At 45.2% G+C, this 17,307-nt stretch overlaps 1 protein-coding gene across 2 annotated transcripts in view; it reads left to right on the top strand.

The window, feature by feature from the left end:
• Positions 1-7,209: 7,209 nt before the first annotated feature.
• tnnt2a (troponin T type 2a (cardiac)) overlaps positions 7,210-17,307 on the top strand; it is a 28,563-nt gene continuing 18,465 nt past the window's right edge. The window contains exons 1-8 of one of the 2 annotated variants that reach the window (XM_067446888.1): positions 7,210-7,337; positions 7,536-7,574; positions 7,835-7,845; positions 8,399-8,458; positions 9,910-9,966; positions 13,246-13,275; positions 13,681-13,702; positions 13,798-13,861. In XM_067446888.1, the coding sequence (XP_067302989.1) occupies positions 7,225-7,337; positions 7,536-7,574; positions 7,835-7,845; positions 8,399-8,458; positions 9,910-9,966; positions 13,246-13,275; positions 13,681-13,702; positions 13,798-13,861 (396 nt within the window). In that variant the 5' untranslated portion in view covers positions 7,210-7,224. Of the gene's footprint in view, positions 7,338-7,535; positions 7,575-7,834; positions 7,846-8,398; positions 8,459-9,909; positions 9,967-13,245; positions 13,276-13,677; positions 13,703-13,797; positions 13,862-17,307 lie in introns of both variants that reach the window. The other variant, XM_067446887.1, reaches the window with a different exon arrangement.

Raw genomic sequence — 17,307 nt, 5'->3', positions numbered from 1 at the left:
AAGTGTCACAGCATCCGCTGAGCAAACACACAGAGTAACGTCATAACATCATTTTAAACACACTCAGGTGTATCTAATTTGACAAACAGAGCTGCGTTACCTCATACTCATGACCGGAAAAGCAGAAATGGCGCTAACGACTGTGTCCCGTCATAATAAAAGTCCCGCTGCTTGTGAGCCGTGTGTTGCTCATGCATTAGCAATCGCTCCAGCGGCCTTGCTCAGCTCCTCAACACTCGGTCCTGCTCTGCTTCACACTACAGTAACGTTAATAATCGCATCCATGAACATGACTTCTGCCTGAGTCCTATAGAGACCAGTGTTTGTTAGCTTGTTTGCTGCACCCCTAGCCTGGGAAAACCCAGACAACTTCCGGCAAATTTATATTTGCTCTGCAAGTAGTCTGGCAAAGAGCCCATTCAAACGCATTTCTAATCCGTCGAAATCGCGGTACCAATCAGAAACGTTGGAGCGGGCTTTACACAATGACGACAGCGCAGCTATGGTGAAACAGATTTTGTACATTACAAAGATGGATGGCGTGAAACATCACTCGTTCGAATCAGCTATCGCGTCTGTTTTAAAAGATTTCAACTTTTTTCTTTTAGTTAAAATCCGAGCAAAGAACAACACTCGAAGCCTTCTGTGGCAAGGGGAGCGTGGTTCAGCGAGGTCAGCAGCGGGAGAGAGCGTCTCGGGACGAGCGGTAAGTGAGTGGGTTGGACGCAGATTGATAACACTTGTATCTCGTTTCAGTAATGGGCGTGGAGAGAGGATAAAACGCCTGGAGAAACGGAAGTAGGGGAGAGAGAGAGCGGCTGCTGACGCACCCCACAGAGACTGAGCATTACCGGAAGCCGGAAGGACCGTAACCCGGAAGTTAAACGTTATCAGAGTGTTTTGAGAAGTCACACAACTGAGTGTACACGCTTGTTATTTTGAGTTTGAAAATAAAAGTCGTCAGCAGTCACGACGACCCCCTTGTCCTCTTCCTTCCCCACTAACGAACTTACTACACTGGTGCCGAAACCCGGGAGGGAAGCAGGACAGCGCCGCCGCCATGCAGACTTCGTCCTCCACCCCACTTGCGGACATCATATCATCCCTCGCGGTCCTTCACCAGGAACAACACCAGGCTCTGCTGGACCTTCGGACAGACCAGGAACGGCGTTTCCAAGCCATCGTCCAAGGCCAGCAGGAAGACCGCGAGAGAGGTTCCAGAGCTGGCTCGACCGGGAGGCTCGCGCTGAGGCCGCCGGGCAGACCAGCGCACCGCTTCACGTCCCGATGCACAAGATGGGGCCACAAGACGATCCCGAGGCCTTCCTCGAATTATTCCAGAAATCAGCGGAGGCCTGCGGGTGGCCCCGTGCGCAGTGGCCGGTGCGCTTGATTCCACTTCTGTCCGGGGAAGCCCAGGCGGCTGTGCAACAACTTCCGGTGGCGAACCTCCTGGTATACGATGACCTCAAGAGGGCCATCATCCAGCGGGTCAGCCGGTCGCCAGAACAGCACCGCCAGCGGTTTCGTTCCCTGGACTGGGGTGAGGCCGGCCGGCCCTTTGCGATGGCCCAGCAGCTCCGGGACTCCTGCCGCAAGTGGCTACTGGCCGGCGGAAGCGACGTGGACCATGTTGTCGATCTCGTGGTACTGGAGCAGTTTATCACTCGGCTCCCCAAGAGAACGGCCGAGTGGGTCTAGTGCCACCGGCCCACGTCGCTGGAGACGGCCATCAATCTGGCGGAGGACCACATGGTGGCGTGCCCGGGGGTCGGCGACCCCGTACTAACTTCTTCCTCTCTCTCTCCCCCCTCTGTCTCTCTCTCTCGCCCTGTCCCTCTCCCTAGGTCCCGCCCACCGGGCCCTCCTCGCGTTCCCCCCAGAGGCCGGGGAGGAATGGGCCCTGGGCAGTTTGGGAATTCGAGGGCCCCGCGGCCAGGGTGGTGGGGCTTATTGGGGTGGGGGGGGATAATGCTTCCGGGGCTTCACTCTCTCCGCGTCCATTCTCCAACCCACTCCCCGCCACTGGAGTGGCGGGTAGGCCTGGGGTGGCCTGTTGGCGTTGCGGGGACCCGGATCATTTTGTGGACAGGTGTCCGGTGATGGAGATCGGGACAATGATCCGGGTTCCGGACGTTCCTCAGGCCACCCCCGATCAAGCTGGAGAGTACTAAATACCTGTGAGTATCAAAGGGAGTACATATCAGGCCTTGGTGGATTCAGGATGTAACCAAACCTCTATCCATCAGAGCCTGATGCAGCCGGGGGCATTGGATACAAGCCGCGTGGTTAAGGTGCGGTGTGTGCACGGGGATGTGGTGGAATACACGGTTGTCCCAATTACGATTCAGTTCAGCAGTTCAGGGGAGAAAATCATAGTGTAGAGGTGGCGGTTAGTCCTCAACTCCGGCATCCGATAATCCTGGGGACGAATTGGCCCGCATTTGCGGTTTTATTGGGGTCGTTATGCGCGGATGCCTCTTAGGGAAAAAAGGCTCGGGTAGGGATGGCGCGAGTGCAGCTTGGGGAGACTGAGACGGGACCACGGGAGATGGCCCCAGAGGAACCGAGCGCGATCGAGAGACTGATTCTCTCGGACCACGATGACTTTCCACTAGAGCAGTCTCAGGATGAGACCCTAAAACATGCCTTCCGACAGGTCTGTTCCATCGAGGGCCAGTCCCTCCAACCTGCCTTGCCCGTCACCTATCCATATTTTGCCATACTGAAAGATTGGTTGTATCGAGTGACCCAAGACACTCAGACCAAGGTAGATACAACCCAATTATTAGTTCCTAAGAACCGCCGGGAAATGCTTTTCCGGGCGGCTCACTCCAATCCTATGGCGGGCCACTTGGGACAGGCGGCCACACTAAATCGCCTCATGACCCGATTCTTTTGGCCAGGCATTCATGACAACGTGCGCAGGTGGTGCGCGTCTTGTCCGGAATGTCAGTTGGTAAACCCACTGGCCGCTCCAAAAGCGCCTTTGCGCCTCCTTCCGTTAATGCAGGTCCCCTTCGAGAGAATTGGGATGGACCTCATCGGGCCATTAGAGCGATCAGCACGTGGGCATCATTTTGCGTTAGTCATCGTGGACTACGCAACACGATACCCAGAAGCAGTGGCCCTCCGCAACATTTCGGCGAAAAGTGTTGCGGACGCACTGTTTCGACTTATCTCCCGGGTGGGGGTTCCGAAAGAAATCCTCACTGACCAAGGCACGGCGTTTATGTCACGTACACTACGCGAACTGTACGGGTTACTGGGCATTAAATCGATTCGAACAAGCGTCTATTACCCACAAACAGATGGCTTGGTCGAACGGGACAAGCAGTAAGTGAGTGGGTTGGACGCAGATTGATAACACCTGTATCTTGTTTCAGTAATGGGCGCGGAGAGAGGATAAAACGCCTGGAGAAACGGAAGCAGGGGAGAGAGAGAGCGGCTGCTGACGCACCCCACAGAGACTGAGCATTACCGGAAGCCGGAAGGACCGTAACCCGGAAGTTAAACGTTATCAGAGTGTTTTGAGAAGTCACGCGACTGAGTGTGCACGCTTGTTATTTTGAGTTTGAAAATAAAAGTCGTCAGCAGTCACGCCGACCCCCTTGTCCTCTTCCTTCCCCACTAACGAACTTACTACACCTTCATAACTATAAAGGATGTTATCGCTGTCTTATTGACTGGATTCGGCAAAAGTCTGATATACCAGCTTGCCCCTTTGGTGGGTAAACGAATGGGTCTTTAGGGACATCTCACACCAGACTCGAAGCTCAGCGCTGCACCTCAGATATCTCACACTGGACGCGAAGCTCAGCGCAGCGCCTCAGATATCTCACCGGACGCGAAGCTCAGCGCCGTGCCTCAGATATCTCACAACGGAAGCGAAGCTCAGCGTGGCGCCTCAGATATCTCACACCGGACGCGAAGCTCAGCGCCGCGCCTCAGATATCTCACACCGGACGCGAAGCTCAGCCCGGCGCCTCAGATATCTCACACAGACGCGAAGCTCAGCGCCGCACCTCAGATATCTCACACCGGATGCGAAGCTCAGCGTCGCGTCTCAGATATCGCAAAGCTCAGCGCCGCACCTAAGATATCTCACACCGGACGCGAAGCTCAGCGCTGCACCTCAGATATCTCACACCGGACGCAAAGCTCAGCGCCGCACCTCAGATATCTCACACCGGACGCAAAGCTCAGCGCCGCACCTCAGATATCTCACACCGGACGCGAAGCTCACCGCTGCACCTCAGATATCTCACACCGGACGCGAAGCTCAGCGCCGCACCTCAGATATCTCACACCGGACGCGAAGCTCAGCGCTGCACCTCAGATATCTCACACTAGACGCAAAGCTCAGCGGCACGTCTCAGATATCTCACACCAGACGCAAAGCTCAGCGGCGCGCCTCAGATATCTCACACCAGACGCAAAGCTCGGCGGCGCGGCCTCAGATATCTCACACCAGACGCAAAGCTCAGCGGCGCGCCTCAGATATCTCACACCAGATGCAAAGCTCAGCGGCGCGTCTCAGGTATCTCACACCGGATGCCAAGCTCAGTGCCGTGCCTCAGATATCTCACACCGGATGCCAAGCTCAGCGCCGCGTTTTAGATTTCTCACAAAGGACGTGAAGCTTAGCGGCGCGTCTCAGGTATCTCACACCGGACGCGAAGCTCAGCCCGGCGCCTCAGATATCTCACACAGACGCGAAGCTCAGCGCCGCACCTCAGATATCTCACACCGGATGCGAAGCTCAGCGCCACGTCTCAGATATCGCAAAGCTCAGTGCCGCACCTCAGATATCTCACACCGGACGCGAAGCTCAGCGCTGCGTCTCAGATATCGCAAAGCTCAGCGCCGCACCTCAGATATCTCACACCGGACGCGAAGCTCAGCCCGGCGCCTCAGATATCTCACACAGACGCGAAGCTCAGCGCCGCACCTCAGATATCTCACACCGGATGCGAAGCTCAGCGCCGCGTCTCAGATATTGCAAAGCTCAGCGCCGCACCTCAGATATCTCACACCGGACGCGAAGCTCAGCGCCGCGTCTCAAATATTGCAAAGCTCAGCGCCGCACCTCAGATATCTCACACCGGACGCGAAGCTCAGCGCTGCACCTCAGATATCTCACACCGGACACGAAGCTCAGCGCCGCACCTCAGATATCTCACACCAGACGCAAAGCTCAGCGCCGCGTCTCAGGTATCTCACACCGGACGCCAACCTCAGTGCCGTGCCTCAGATATCTCACACCGGATGCCAAGCTCAGCGCCGCGCCTCAGATATCTCACAACGGACGTGAAGCTTAGCGGCGCGTCTCAGGTATCTCACACCGGATGCAAAGCTCAGCGTCGCGCCTCAGATATCTCACAACGGACGTGAAGCTCAGCGGCGCGTCTCAGGTATCTCATGTTGGACGCATATGCGCAAGCTCAATTTTGAAACAACTTCTGACAGAAGAGCTGCACAATGTGTGTATTTTGTAGCACAGGTTGAAATCAGTATGTGCATTAACGATTTGAGGAAAATATATAAATTTAGTATAAAACCTTGAAATGGCACGGCAGGATATTGAACAGCTTCCTGAGTCGCCACAGACAGGCACCAAATGCTGCCGCCGGTGTGGGTATACTCATTGAAAACAATGTGTTCGAAATTTAAAGCACCTTGTCCTCCAACCAATACGCCTATATAGGTCTTTTATCACTTCCTTGAAATACGACCCATAGGAGCGTTTACTAAAGTTGTGCCCCTATCGACAATATTTTAATGAATTAAATACGACGCACAGGATCGTATTCTAAAGTTGCGCTCCTATTGACAGTAGAGCACTTTCATTTTAAAGCATTTTTCCCTTTTATCTGCTTAATTTTTCAGGTTTTGCATAGCTCAGTTGGAAAAGCATTGCACTACAACAACAACATGTGATCATGCGATCGTGAGTTCAGTCCCAGGGAACACGTGCTCATAAAGTGTGTATGCACTTTAAATCACGGGGTAGGTTTAGGGATGGGGTGGGTGTAGTTGTATATTAAACATTTTTTTTTACTAAATGGAAATATGACAAATGGTGGTAAAAAGTCAGACATTGCATTAAAATGAACACACATTTTGGTTGGTAACAACAGTCATACATCATTTCATGACGTCAGACGTAACGCGACCCTGTCATTATTTTTATGAAAGCTAGAGGGCGCATGATGTTAAAGCATAGATATAGGTCATAATAAGGTGCATGAAAAACGACCTATAGAGTCGTATTTTTTTGGAGGACAGGTTGATTCAAAGACATGGCACATCGCTGCTTCGCCTCCGGTGTGCGACCCCCTTTAGCAAGAGCCCTCTGCATACATCATCTTCCTCGCTCTGCTTGGATTTAGGTCTATCCTTTGGAAATGATTCGTCTATGAAGCTTTGCCAGACCATAACTGCTGTTACTCCTGAAAATAGTCTGGTTTTATCCAGGCTACTGTATTGTTCTGTTAAGTCAAAAAAAGAGAAGCCAACCGCTTTCAATGGAGAGCATTGGATTGCTTTCAGCGGCGATGTGGACTGATGTAATTGTCAGACATGGTACTCTACAAATTGAAACAAGAGAGCCAATCAAAAGCATCCCAATAGCATCACTTTACTAAAAACCCTTTAAATGGCAGGAGACACCTTGCGCATGAAATCAAACAAATCAATATAATTCAGTATCCTAGCTTTTACAGAAAATATTCATATGTAACCCCAACATTTTCATAAGTAACTGTAATATTTTGTAATTAAATTACATAATCTATTTACATTTAACTAGTTACTCCCCAATATTGCTCGCAACCACCCGTAGCAACAATCAGAACACTAACAAGGCCTACATCATTTAAAACGCTCTTCAAACACCAAGAGGCCTGTTAACCTTCAAACTACCCTTCCAACTGTTCTAAAGCTTGATCATGAATACAAAACGACATAGTTAAAGATCTGAACACAGTGCAGTTTTAGGCTGTCGGCATGAGCAGAGATGTGGAATGGTAAGCATGATGACCGGTCAGAGACTAAGCAGTGCCACATGTTATCACTGGACACCTCAAGAGAGTTGCGTTGATATGGATATTTGCTATCTCCATTCTCTTCACCATAACAATGGCAGCGGCCTTTTAGGGAGCGCTTTCAAGACCGTTCTCCACTTATCTCTGAGGGTAAAAATAAACTCAGTGAGGGAGACGTATGACCCCCACAAAGACCCCCAGCCCAGATCATATAAGAATCAAGAGGAGAGCCAGAGCTCGCCTCTCGGACATTAAGACAGACATTTTTTCTGCATCTCAGCTGGATATCAGGTAAGAAGAAATATGCTGTGTATTATTGATGTATTATGTAATGGAACTTATTAACAGTATGAGGTACGCAATTTATGTTTTAAACAAGAATTAATTTTTGGGCGATTTAGAAAAATTATAATGTGTTTTTTGGTTCACTTCTGAATTAATATTTATTAAAGCAATGTAATATTTTATATTTGTTTATTTTTACTACAGAGTAAAAATGTCAGAAATCGAAGAAGTGGAAGAGTACGAGTAAGTCTCCCAATTCATCACTTGATTATCATCATCAGTGACAAATATGTCTCTTACAATATGTATTTTTACTGATATTGGATTAAGAATACTGTGTATTAACTGTATGCTAGTCACAAGTGCTATTGGGTATTTTAATACCATCCACTTGTGACTCATCTGATAAGTCTATTTAATCTGAGAGTTAAGGCAGCTGTTGGAAAAGTATTTGAGCTATGAGAACAATGGAAATATCAACACTGTTCTGTCTCTTTCTCTAGGGAGCTGGAGGGTAAGTCTTGTGTTCCATAACATAACTTTCACGCACTAAACACAAAATACTGTTTTGTTTACAAAAAGGTCAGACATATCGGCATTACAGATACAGAGTTTTAGAAAAGTGAAGTAACCACCTATGGTGGTTATAACGTCAAAAATGCATTTACAGGAATGTTTAAATCATGTCATTACACTGAAAATCCTTCAACGCATATCATCTGATCGGGTTTTGCACGTGACTCCTTAAGACCACAATTTAAAATCATAAATATTCAGACGAAGTTCAGACAGGTAAGCACGGTTACAAGATTCTGACTCGTTAGATTTATGACAGAAATCTGGGCTTCTTCTCAGCTGGAGAAGTTTTGTTCACTCTGCTTGTCAGCTTTCAAGCAAAAAAAAACGCCCACAGATGACAGTGATATGGGGAAAAGTAGAGCGGGATTTCTGAGGGATCTGCATATCATCGCTAATCTATCATTGTCTTTCAGCGCCGCTTTCTTAGCTTCCATCTCTGTGTTATCTTTTTGTTTGTTTGCTTGCCTAACCTGCATGGTGTGGTTTAGACGTGCAAGAGGAGCAGGAGGAGGCGGTGGAGGAGGAGGAGGAGCAGCAGCATGAGGAAGGTAGAGAAATGCTTATCTGACATTCACTAACACTAAAAAAGCACTATGGTAACATCATGGTAATACCGTATACCTGCCTTAAAGTAACACACTGACTTTTTGGGACTTCAGCTCATTCACCGTATTATGGAGGACCAAACTTGCAGAAATTAAAAATAGATTAACGAATGCATGAATAAGTAAATAAATATACAAATATGTACATGAGTGAATATATATATATATATATATATATATATATATATATATATATATATATATATATATATATATATATATATATATATACATATTACATTTAGCTATAGTTCGATTAGGTTTATTAGGGTCCACTTAAACAGATAATGGGCTCTATCATACACCTAGCGCAATGCAAGTGTTTTTTGCTAGTTTTAACCCAACGCAGTTTTCATTTTCACGTCCAGAAGTCCATGCTGGTCTGAAAAGCAGGTCTGTTCAGCTGCGCTGTTGGTGTGTTGCTATTTTGAGGAACTGAAAATGTCTGCACCATTGAACAACAAAATAACCAGCTCTAAAGTCAATATCGCAGCATTTTGTTTGTTATTTAAAGAGTGCTTTGCTTTAGTAATATGCTGCCTATTACACAGCATATGGTGCAAGCGCAATTGGCTTTTAAGGGGAATGGGAGATGAGACTCTGATTGGTTTATGACACGTTACGCCCTAAAAACACCCCAAGACCCATTAAGAGACTAGGTACAACCTCTTTTAGACCATTACCGTTTTTTCCGTCGTTAAACTAGCAAAAGTGGATTTGGACTCGCCCTAAGCGCAGCTGCGTTATGTGCTTAAGACTGTTCAGATCGTTAAAATAGGGCCCAAATTTTTTATTAACAATGTAATCTAAAGAAAAAGTCACTAGCACTAATGCAGTCTTACAGTTTGTCTGGAAAAAGACAAGCGGAATGATACAAACAGTGATCCGTGACCAGTGAAGAGGTTTAACGCATCCGTCAATGCAGGTCGGTCGATCAGATTTGAGGACCAGAAACCAAAAGTGTGGTATTACCATCTGTACTACAATATTTTTACATGTCATCTGACTTCAGACATGCCAACGATTTTTATCATAGACAACCGTTGCATGGGTGGTAGAGAGATATGCATTGTTGTAAGTGTGCAACCATCTGAGAGATTTGAGATATTGAGATCTAACTAGCCTGCCACCAGTACCCATCATGCCCAGGCTGGTATATGGCTTTTTTGCCCTCAGGCACCAACTCACTCAATCTACCACAAAATAAAGTTCCCCGCACACTCTCTCACGCATGCCTCAATACGATTTTTATTTTTACATTCTCAAATGGACGGAATGACTAATCTCAAAGGAATCGTTATGTAAATGAATACCTAGTGAACCAAAACAAATGAGTCATAGTTGACAGTAATGAACACTAAATACACCCGTTTTGCAACTTTCTCCTTATTCAGAGGCTCAAAAGGACGAGGCGGAAGCAGGAGGAGAGGAAGAGACCACTCAGGAACATGGTGAGACTCAAACCCCTCCAGACCTCCATCAAACAATCACACAATTTGTCAGGGGTGTCAAAAGTACTGCCATTCATTACTCAAGTGGAAGTATAGATACTAGGGTTTAAAAATACTTCTGTAGAAGTTGAAGTATCAACTCAAGCTTTTTACTTAAGTAAAAGTGTAAAAGTACTGGTTTTCAAAACTACTTAAAGTATAAAAGTAAAAGTAATGTAAGGAAAAAATGCCATTAAAGACAAAAGCTTAGGCCACACCACAGGGGCCTATAGTGCTCTACCCCACCTCCTCAAAAAAACATTTTTCTAAAGGCCATAATGACTATTATGTTATATTCAAATGTTAATGCTGAAAAATTTCTACTTAAGTAAGGTAACGAAGTATTTGTACTTCGTTACTTGACACCTCTGCAATTTGTGACTATAGGAATCTTTCCATTTCCTTTGAATTTTGTTGTTACATTTCCTACAAGTTATACAAGAATTGCATGAATACAATACAACTTATTGTTTTACGTTTACATATGATAAAAATTCTAAAACTTTTTTCTGGTAAGACTTTATTAAGTCCTTAAGATAAATTACTAAATAAAAATGTTGTCTGACAATGTACAAACCAGATTAAAAAAAGGCGGGACATTATACAAATTGTGAATAAAATCAGAATGCATTGATGTGGAAGTTTCAAAATTCAATATTTTATTCAGAATACAAAATATCAAATATATCAAAATATCAAATAACATATCAAATGTTTAAAAATATCAAATAACATATCAAATGTTTAAACTGAGAAAATATATAATTTTAATGGGAAAATAAGTCATAAAACACATCTCAAAAAAGTTGGGACAAGGCCATGTTCACCACTGTGTGGCATCCCCTCTTCTTTTTATAACAGTCTGCAAACGTCTGGGGACAAGCTGCTCAAGTTTAGGAATAGGAATGTTGTCCCATTCTTGTCTAATTCAGGCTTCTAGTTGCTCAACTGTCTAAGGTCTTCTTTGTCGCATCTTCATCTTTATGATGCAGTAAATGTTTTCTATGGGTGAAAGATCTGGACTGGACATTTCAGGACCCGGATCCTTCTTCTGCTCAGCCATGATGCTGTAATTGATGCAGTATGTGGTCTGGCACTGTCATGTTGAAAAACGCAAGGTCTTCCCTGAAAGAGATGACGTCTGGTTGGGAGCATATGATGTTCTAGAACTTGGATATATCTTTTAGCGTTGATGGTGCCTTTCCAGATGTGTAAGCGGCCCATGCCATACACACTCATGCAACCCCAGCTTCTGAACTGAGTGCTGATAACAGCTTGGGTTGTCCTTGTCCTCTTTAGTCCTCTTTAATCCGGATGACATGGGGTCCCAGTTTTCCAAATAGAACTTCAAATTTTGATTGTCTGACCACAGAACAGTTTTCCACTTTGCCACCGTCCATTTTAAATGAGCCTTGGCCCAGAGAAAACGCACTTCTGGATCATGTTTAGATATGGCTTCTTTTTTTTAGCCGGCAAAGGCAAATGGCACGGTGGATTGTGTTTTCTGGAAGTATTCCTGAGCCCATGTTGTGATTTCCATTACAGTAGCATTCCTGTATGTGATGCAGTGCCGTCTAACGGCCTGAAGATCACGGGCATCCAGTATGGTTTTCCGGCATTGACCCTTACGCACGGAGATCGTTCCAGATTCTCCGAATCTTTGGATGATATTATGCTCTGTAGATGATGATAACTTCAAACTCTGTGCAATTTTTCTCTGAGAAACTCCTTTCTGATATTGCTCCACTATTTTTCGCTACAGCATTGGGGGAATTGGTGATCCTCTGCCCATCTTGGCTTCTGAGAGACACTGCCACTCTGAGAGGCTCTTTTATACCCAATCATGTTGACAATTGACCTAAAAAGTTGCATAGATCCTCCAGCTGTTCCTTATACTTTGTGTACATTTAACTTTTCCAGCCTCTTATTGCTACCTGTCCCAACTTTTTATGCAATCCAAAATTAGCTCATATTTTACTTGACATTTCAAAATGTCTCACTTTTAACATTTGATATGTTATCCATATTCTATTGTTAATATAACATAAGATTATGAGATTTGTAAATTATTGCATGTCTTTTTTATTCACAATTTGTACAATTTACATATTAGTCAGGGTTTCTAAACATCTTTTCAATCATTATACAGATTTGTTTTTGTTTTTTCCAATAACTTATGATCGAATCTATGCTCAGTTAAGAAGAGATGTTGGTCAATAAACAAAATAGTTTTGAAGTGAGAAGTTATGATAAAATATGATGGACCATCATAGAAAAGCTTGGCTAAAGTCAGGGGTAAATGTCAAAATGTTTTGTAATAAATTGAAAAATTTATATTTACTATACAAATCAAAACATCATGCAAATCTCCCATGTAGTAACACTAAGGGTTAAACCAGGAGCAGGTCAAAAAGAATATAAGCAACATCGACCTATTCGAATTTGCTCTTTGTTTTCATCTTCAGATGTATCATCTGCCAAACAACGTATCAAAACGGATCACGCAGCCACAGAAATACCTTCTAGATTGCATAGGCAGAATGAGAAGGTTGGAAAGATTTTTGATGGATGGCCATATCTATATTAAATCTGTGTGCAGAACCATATTGATGTTTCATCCAAGCGTTGCTATTTTTGTAAAAGGTTTATTGTTTGCAATGATAAAGACAAAAACAAATAAACCAATGAATAGAACCAAATACCAACCAAAGATAATAGAACAGAACCAAAAAGCAAGTGAAATTCACAAATAAGCTTTATAAAAAAAATGTAACAATAAAAAATTGGGCAGAATTTTGTAGTAATCATTTAATATTTTCTGAAATTATGAGAAAATGAAACTCTCTTAATTTATTCAACGTCATGATGTTCCTACATTTATGACTAAAGAACGCAAAATATATTTTGAAAAAGTCATTGCATTTTACTTTTTGGACAAAAAACAGATATGTATTGCCATGCTAAAATACTGTATATGTTTTCCATACATTTTAATTAAGTCAATAAATTGTAAGATTACTTCTCCCCTCAATAGATTCACAAAAATATATTTTAAAATATAATTTTTTCTTTAATATGGTTATTCACATTGTTCTCTATATCTGGAACTGATCAAGTAACATGCATTTATCTTGACTAATAACATAATACATCTAAAAATATTCTGCTCCATGGATACAGTTGAAGCAAAGTGTGGTAATTTTCACTTCTAACTAACTTCCCTTTCCATCTTTCTTTCAGATGGGGAAGAAGAGACAGAAGACGGAGGAGGTATTTGGTCTTTACTGCACTTGCTAAAGTCAGGAAACCTGAGATTTACAGCTCTCTAGTAATTGTATGCGACGTGTAGAAACCTGTATTACGGCACACACACCCTTCTGAATAAATGTGCCTTCAAAGTAATTAGATCATACCAAATCCTTTTATGATAACATTTATTACAGAGAGAGAAAAAGACTGTTCTGGTTATAATCCAGTTTGCTGATTTAATGGCACATTCTTCACCACCTGTAAGCATTCGCTATAGTGCAAAAAATGGTACTGGTGAGAACACGTTGGGACAATATATGCAAATTAGTCTTAAATTATTTATAATGGCTCCACCCCAAATTTTGAGTCCCATATCCCATATATCTTATACATTTCTTTTTTTGTGTGTTTGATTTTTTTCAGAAGAGTCTAAACCAAAGTTCCTAAAGTAAGTTGATTTGTCATATTTCTAAAGATCAAGATCAAAAGAACATAATTTCATTTCATAAAATATTTTTTTAAGCCCATCATTACATTTTTCAGACCTTTCATGCTGCCAAACCTGGTGCCCCCGAAGATTCCAGATGGAGAAAGAGTTGATTTTGACGTGAGTAAGACTCCAGGAAGTTTACTCAGACTAAACTACTTTGGTTATGATGGGTCAAAATTAGTACAGGGAGTGCAGAATTATTAGGCAAATGAGTATTTTGACCACATCATCCTCGTTATGCATGTTGTCTTACTCCAAGCTGTATAGGCTGGAAAGCCTACTACCAATTAAGCATATTAGGTGATGTGCATCTCTGTAATGAGAAGGGGTGTGGTCTAATGACATCAACATTGTCATTATTAGGTGTGCATAATTATTAGGCAACTTCCTTTCCTTTGGCAAAATGGGTCAAAAGAAGGACTTGACAGGCTCAGAAAAGTCAAAAATAGTGAGATATATTGCAGAGGGATGCAGCAGTCTTAAAATAGCCAAGTTTCTGAAGCGTGATCATCGAACAATCAAGCGTTTCATTCAAAATAGTCAACAGGGTCGCAAGAAGCGTGTGGAAAAACCAAGGCGCTAAATAACTGCCCGTGAACTGAGAAAAGTCAAGCGTGCAGCTGCCAAGATGCCACTTACCATCAGTTTGGCCATACTTCAGAGCTGCAACATCACTGGAGTGCCCAAAAGCACAAAGTGTGCAATACTCAGAGACATGGCCACGGTAAGAAAGGCAGAAAGTCGACCACCACTGAACAAGACACACAAGCGGAAACGTCAAGACTGGGCCAAGAAATATCTCAAGACTGATTTTTCTAAGGTTTTATGGACTGATGAAATGAGAGTGAGTCTTGATGGGCCAGATGGATGGGCCCGGGGCTGGATTGGTAAAGGGCAGAGAGCTCCAGTCCGACTCAGACGCCAGCAAGGTGGAGGTGGAGTACTGGTTTGGGCTGGTATCATCAAAGATGAGCTTGTGGGGCCTTTTCGGGTTGAGGATGGAGTCAAGCTCAACTCCCAGTCCTACTGCCAGTTTCTGGAAGACACCTTCTTCAAGCAGTGGTACAGGAAGAAGTCTGCATCCTTCAAGAAAAACACGATTTTCATGCAGGACAATGCTCCATCACACGCGTCCAAGTACTCCACAGCGTGGCTTGCAAGAAAGGGTATAAAAGAAGAAAATCTAATGATATGGCCTCCTTGTTCACCTGATCTGAACCCCATTGAGAACCTGTGGTCCATCATCAAATGTGCGATTTACAAGGAGGGAAAACAGTACACCTCTCTGAACAGTGTTTGGGAGGCTGTGGTTGCTGCTGCCCGCAATGTTGATGGTGAACAGATCAAAAAACTGACAGAATCCATGGATGGCAGGCTTTTGAGTGTCCTTGCAAAGAAAGGTGGCTATTGTGGTGTGACAAGCAGCGGGGCGAGGGACCGCGAGAGCGGGCCGGTGATTAATGTTCACGAGTGCCAGCTGCGTGGCACACCGGTCTCGTCTCGCGGCCATGTGACGGGAGCATATAAGGAGGAGCAAGGGCTGCGGAAGACGAGAGAGGACCAGGCCTGGATTTTATGTTTAGTTTTGTTTTATGTGTTTGTGGGCAGTAGTCCGTGAGGGGCTGCCCACGTTTTATTTTGTGTGTTTGCGGGCAGTCTTCCGTGAGGGGCTGCCAGCGGGTTTACTTTCATTTTGTTTATTTATTTTGAATAAATGTTTTTGAACGTTTGCCGGTTCCCGCCTCCTTCCTTCCCATCTACGAACTGCGTTACACTGGTGCCAAAACCCGGGGGGAAGGAGGGACATGCTGTCGAAGAGCCCTCGCTGCTGAGGGGGATCGCGGTGCTGAGGAGGTCGGGCAGCGCGGATGAATGAGGACAGCGAGGGCTGCCCGAGGCGATGGTGCTGGAGCGAGAAAGGTGGGACAGAGACCTCGCTGCGGTGCCCCTGGGTCGAGGTGGGGTGGCTGCCATCCGAGAGGGAGCGGAGGAGTCGCCGCGCTTGCCGTGAGCCGGAGCCTGCTGCCATCCGCCTGAGAGGGGAGGAGCAGGGAGCGCGGGGCTCGCTGCTGGGTCCCTCAGAAGGAGGAGTCACCGCCGGCCGCCAGGGGGCGGAGGAGGATCGAGCTGTCCACCAGGCGTCCAGTGCCATCGCACAGCACCGCGAGGAAGAGCCTCTCGGCGGGCGGAGGGCCGAACGGCAGTGTGTCTGGGAACCGGACCAGAATTTTTTTTTTCCTCTTTCTCTCTTTTTTCCCTCTCTCCCCTCTCTCGTCCGCGGGCTCCTCGTGCTCCCGTCTACATTTCTCTCGCCTCTCTGTCCTTACCCCCAGGTGCCGCGGCCGCCGTGATCGGGCCCCCCCCCGGGGGGGGGGGGGGGGGGCTGGGGGGGGTAGAGCGCAGTCTCGGGAGTGCCCCCCGGCCTGCGAGGGGCGATGGGGGTATGTGGTGTGACAGGCAGCGGGGCGAGGGACCGCGAGAGCGGGCCGGTGATTAATGTTCACGAGTGCCAGCTGCGTGGCACACCGGTCTCGTCTCGCGGCCATGTGACGGGAGCATATAAGGAGGAGCAAGGGCTGCGGAAGACGAGAGAGGACCAGGCCTGGAATTTATGTTTAGTTTTGTTTTATGTGTTTGTGGGCAGTCGTCCGTGAGGGGCTGCCCACGTTTTATTTTGTGTGTTTGCGGGCAGTCGTCCGTGAGGGGCTGCCCGTGGTTTTACTTTCATTTTGTTTATTTATTTTGAATAAATGTTTGTGAAACGTTCGCCGGTTCCCGCCTCCTTCCTTCCCATCTACGAACTGTATTACAGCTATATTGGTCACTGATTTGTTTTTTTGTTTGGTTTTTGAATGTCAGAAATGTATATTTGTGAAAGTTGAGATGTTATATTGGTTTCACTGGTAAAAATAAATAATTGAAATGGGTATAAATTTGTTTTTTGTTAAGTTGCCTAATAATTATGCACAGTAATAGTCACCTGCACACACAGATATCCCCCTAAAATAGCTAAAACTAAAAACTAAAAACTAAAACTTCCAAAAATATTCAGCTTTGATATTAATGAGTTTTTTGTGTTCATTGAGAACATGGTTGTTGTTCAATAATAAAATTAATCCTCAAAAATACAACTTGCCTTGTAAATTTGTCTTTTAACAACCATACACAATTGGGTTAGTTTTTGCTTTCCATTTTTAAATAATTGATGTCAAACCACTCTAGGGCCCTATTTTAATGAATGCCCCCTTAAATAACACAAAAATACTGCGCTGTTGACTTTAGAGCAGGTTTTTGTTGGTCAATGGTCAGTCGTTTTCAGTTCCTCAAAATAGTAACGCCAACAATGCGGCTGAACACGCCTGGTTTTCAGACCTATGGATGAACAGATGGGCATGAGGTGGCACTGGACATGAAAATGATAACTGCGTCAGGCTGAAACCTTGCGTCGCATTGCACTGGGTATATGATAGGTATATGATATGATGGAAAATTAACATAATATACACTCATCAGACTCTTTATTACATAGACTTTTCTAGTACCGGGTTGGACCCCCTTCAGAG

This window comes from Pseudorasbora parva, chromosome 6 (assembly GCF_024679245.1).
Source record: "Pseudorasbora parva isolate DD20220531a chromosome 6, ASM2467924v1, whole genome shotgun sequence".
In the NCBI taxonomy this organism is placed as follows: Eukaryota; Metazoa; Chordata; class Actinopteri; order Cypriniformes; family Gobionidae; genus Pseudorasbora; species Pseudorasbora parva.
Note: the sequence above shows the minus strand (reverse complement) of the source record. Positions and strands in the feature narration are given on the sequence as shown.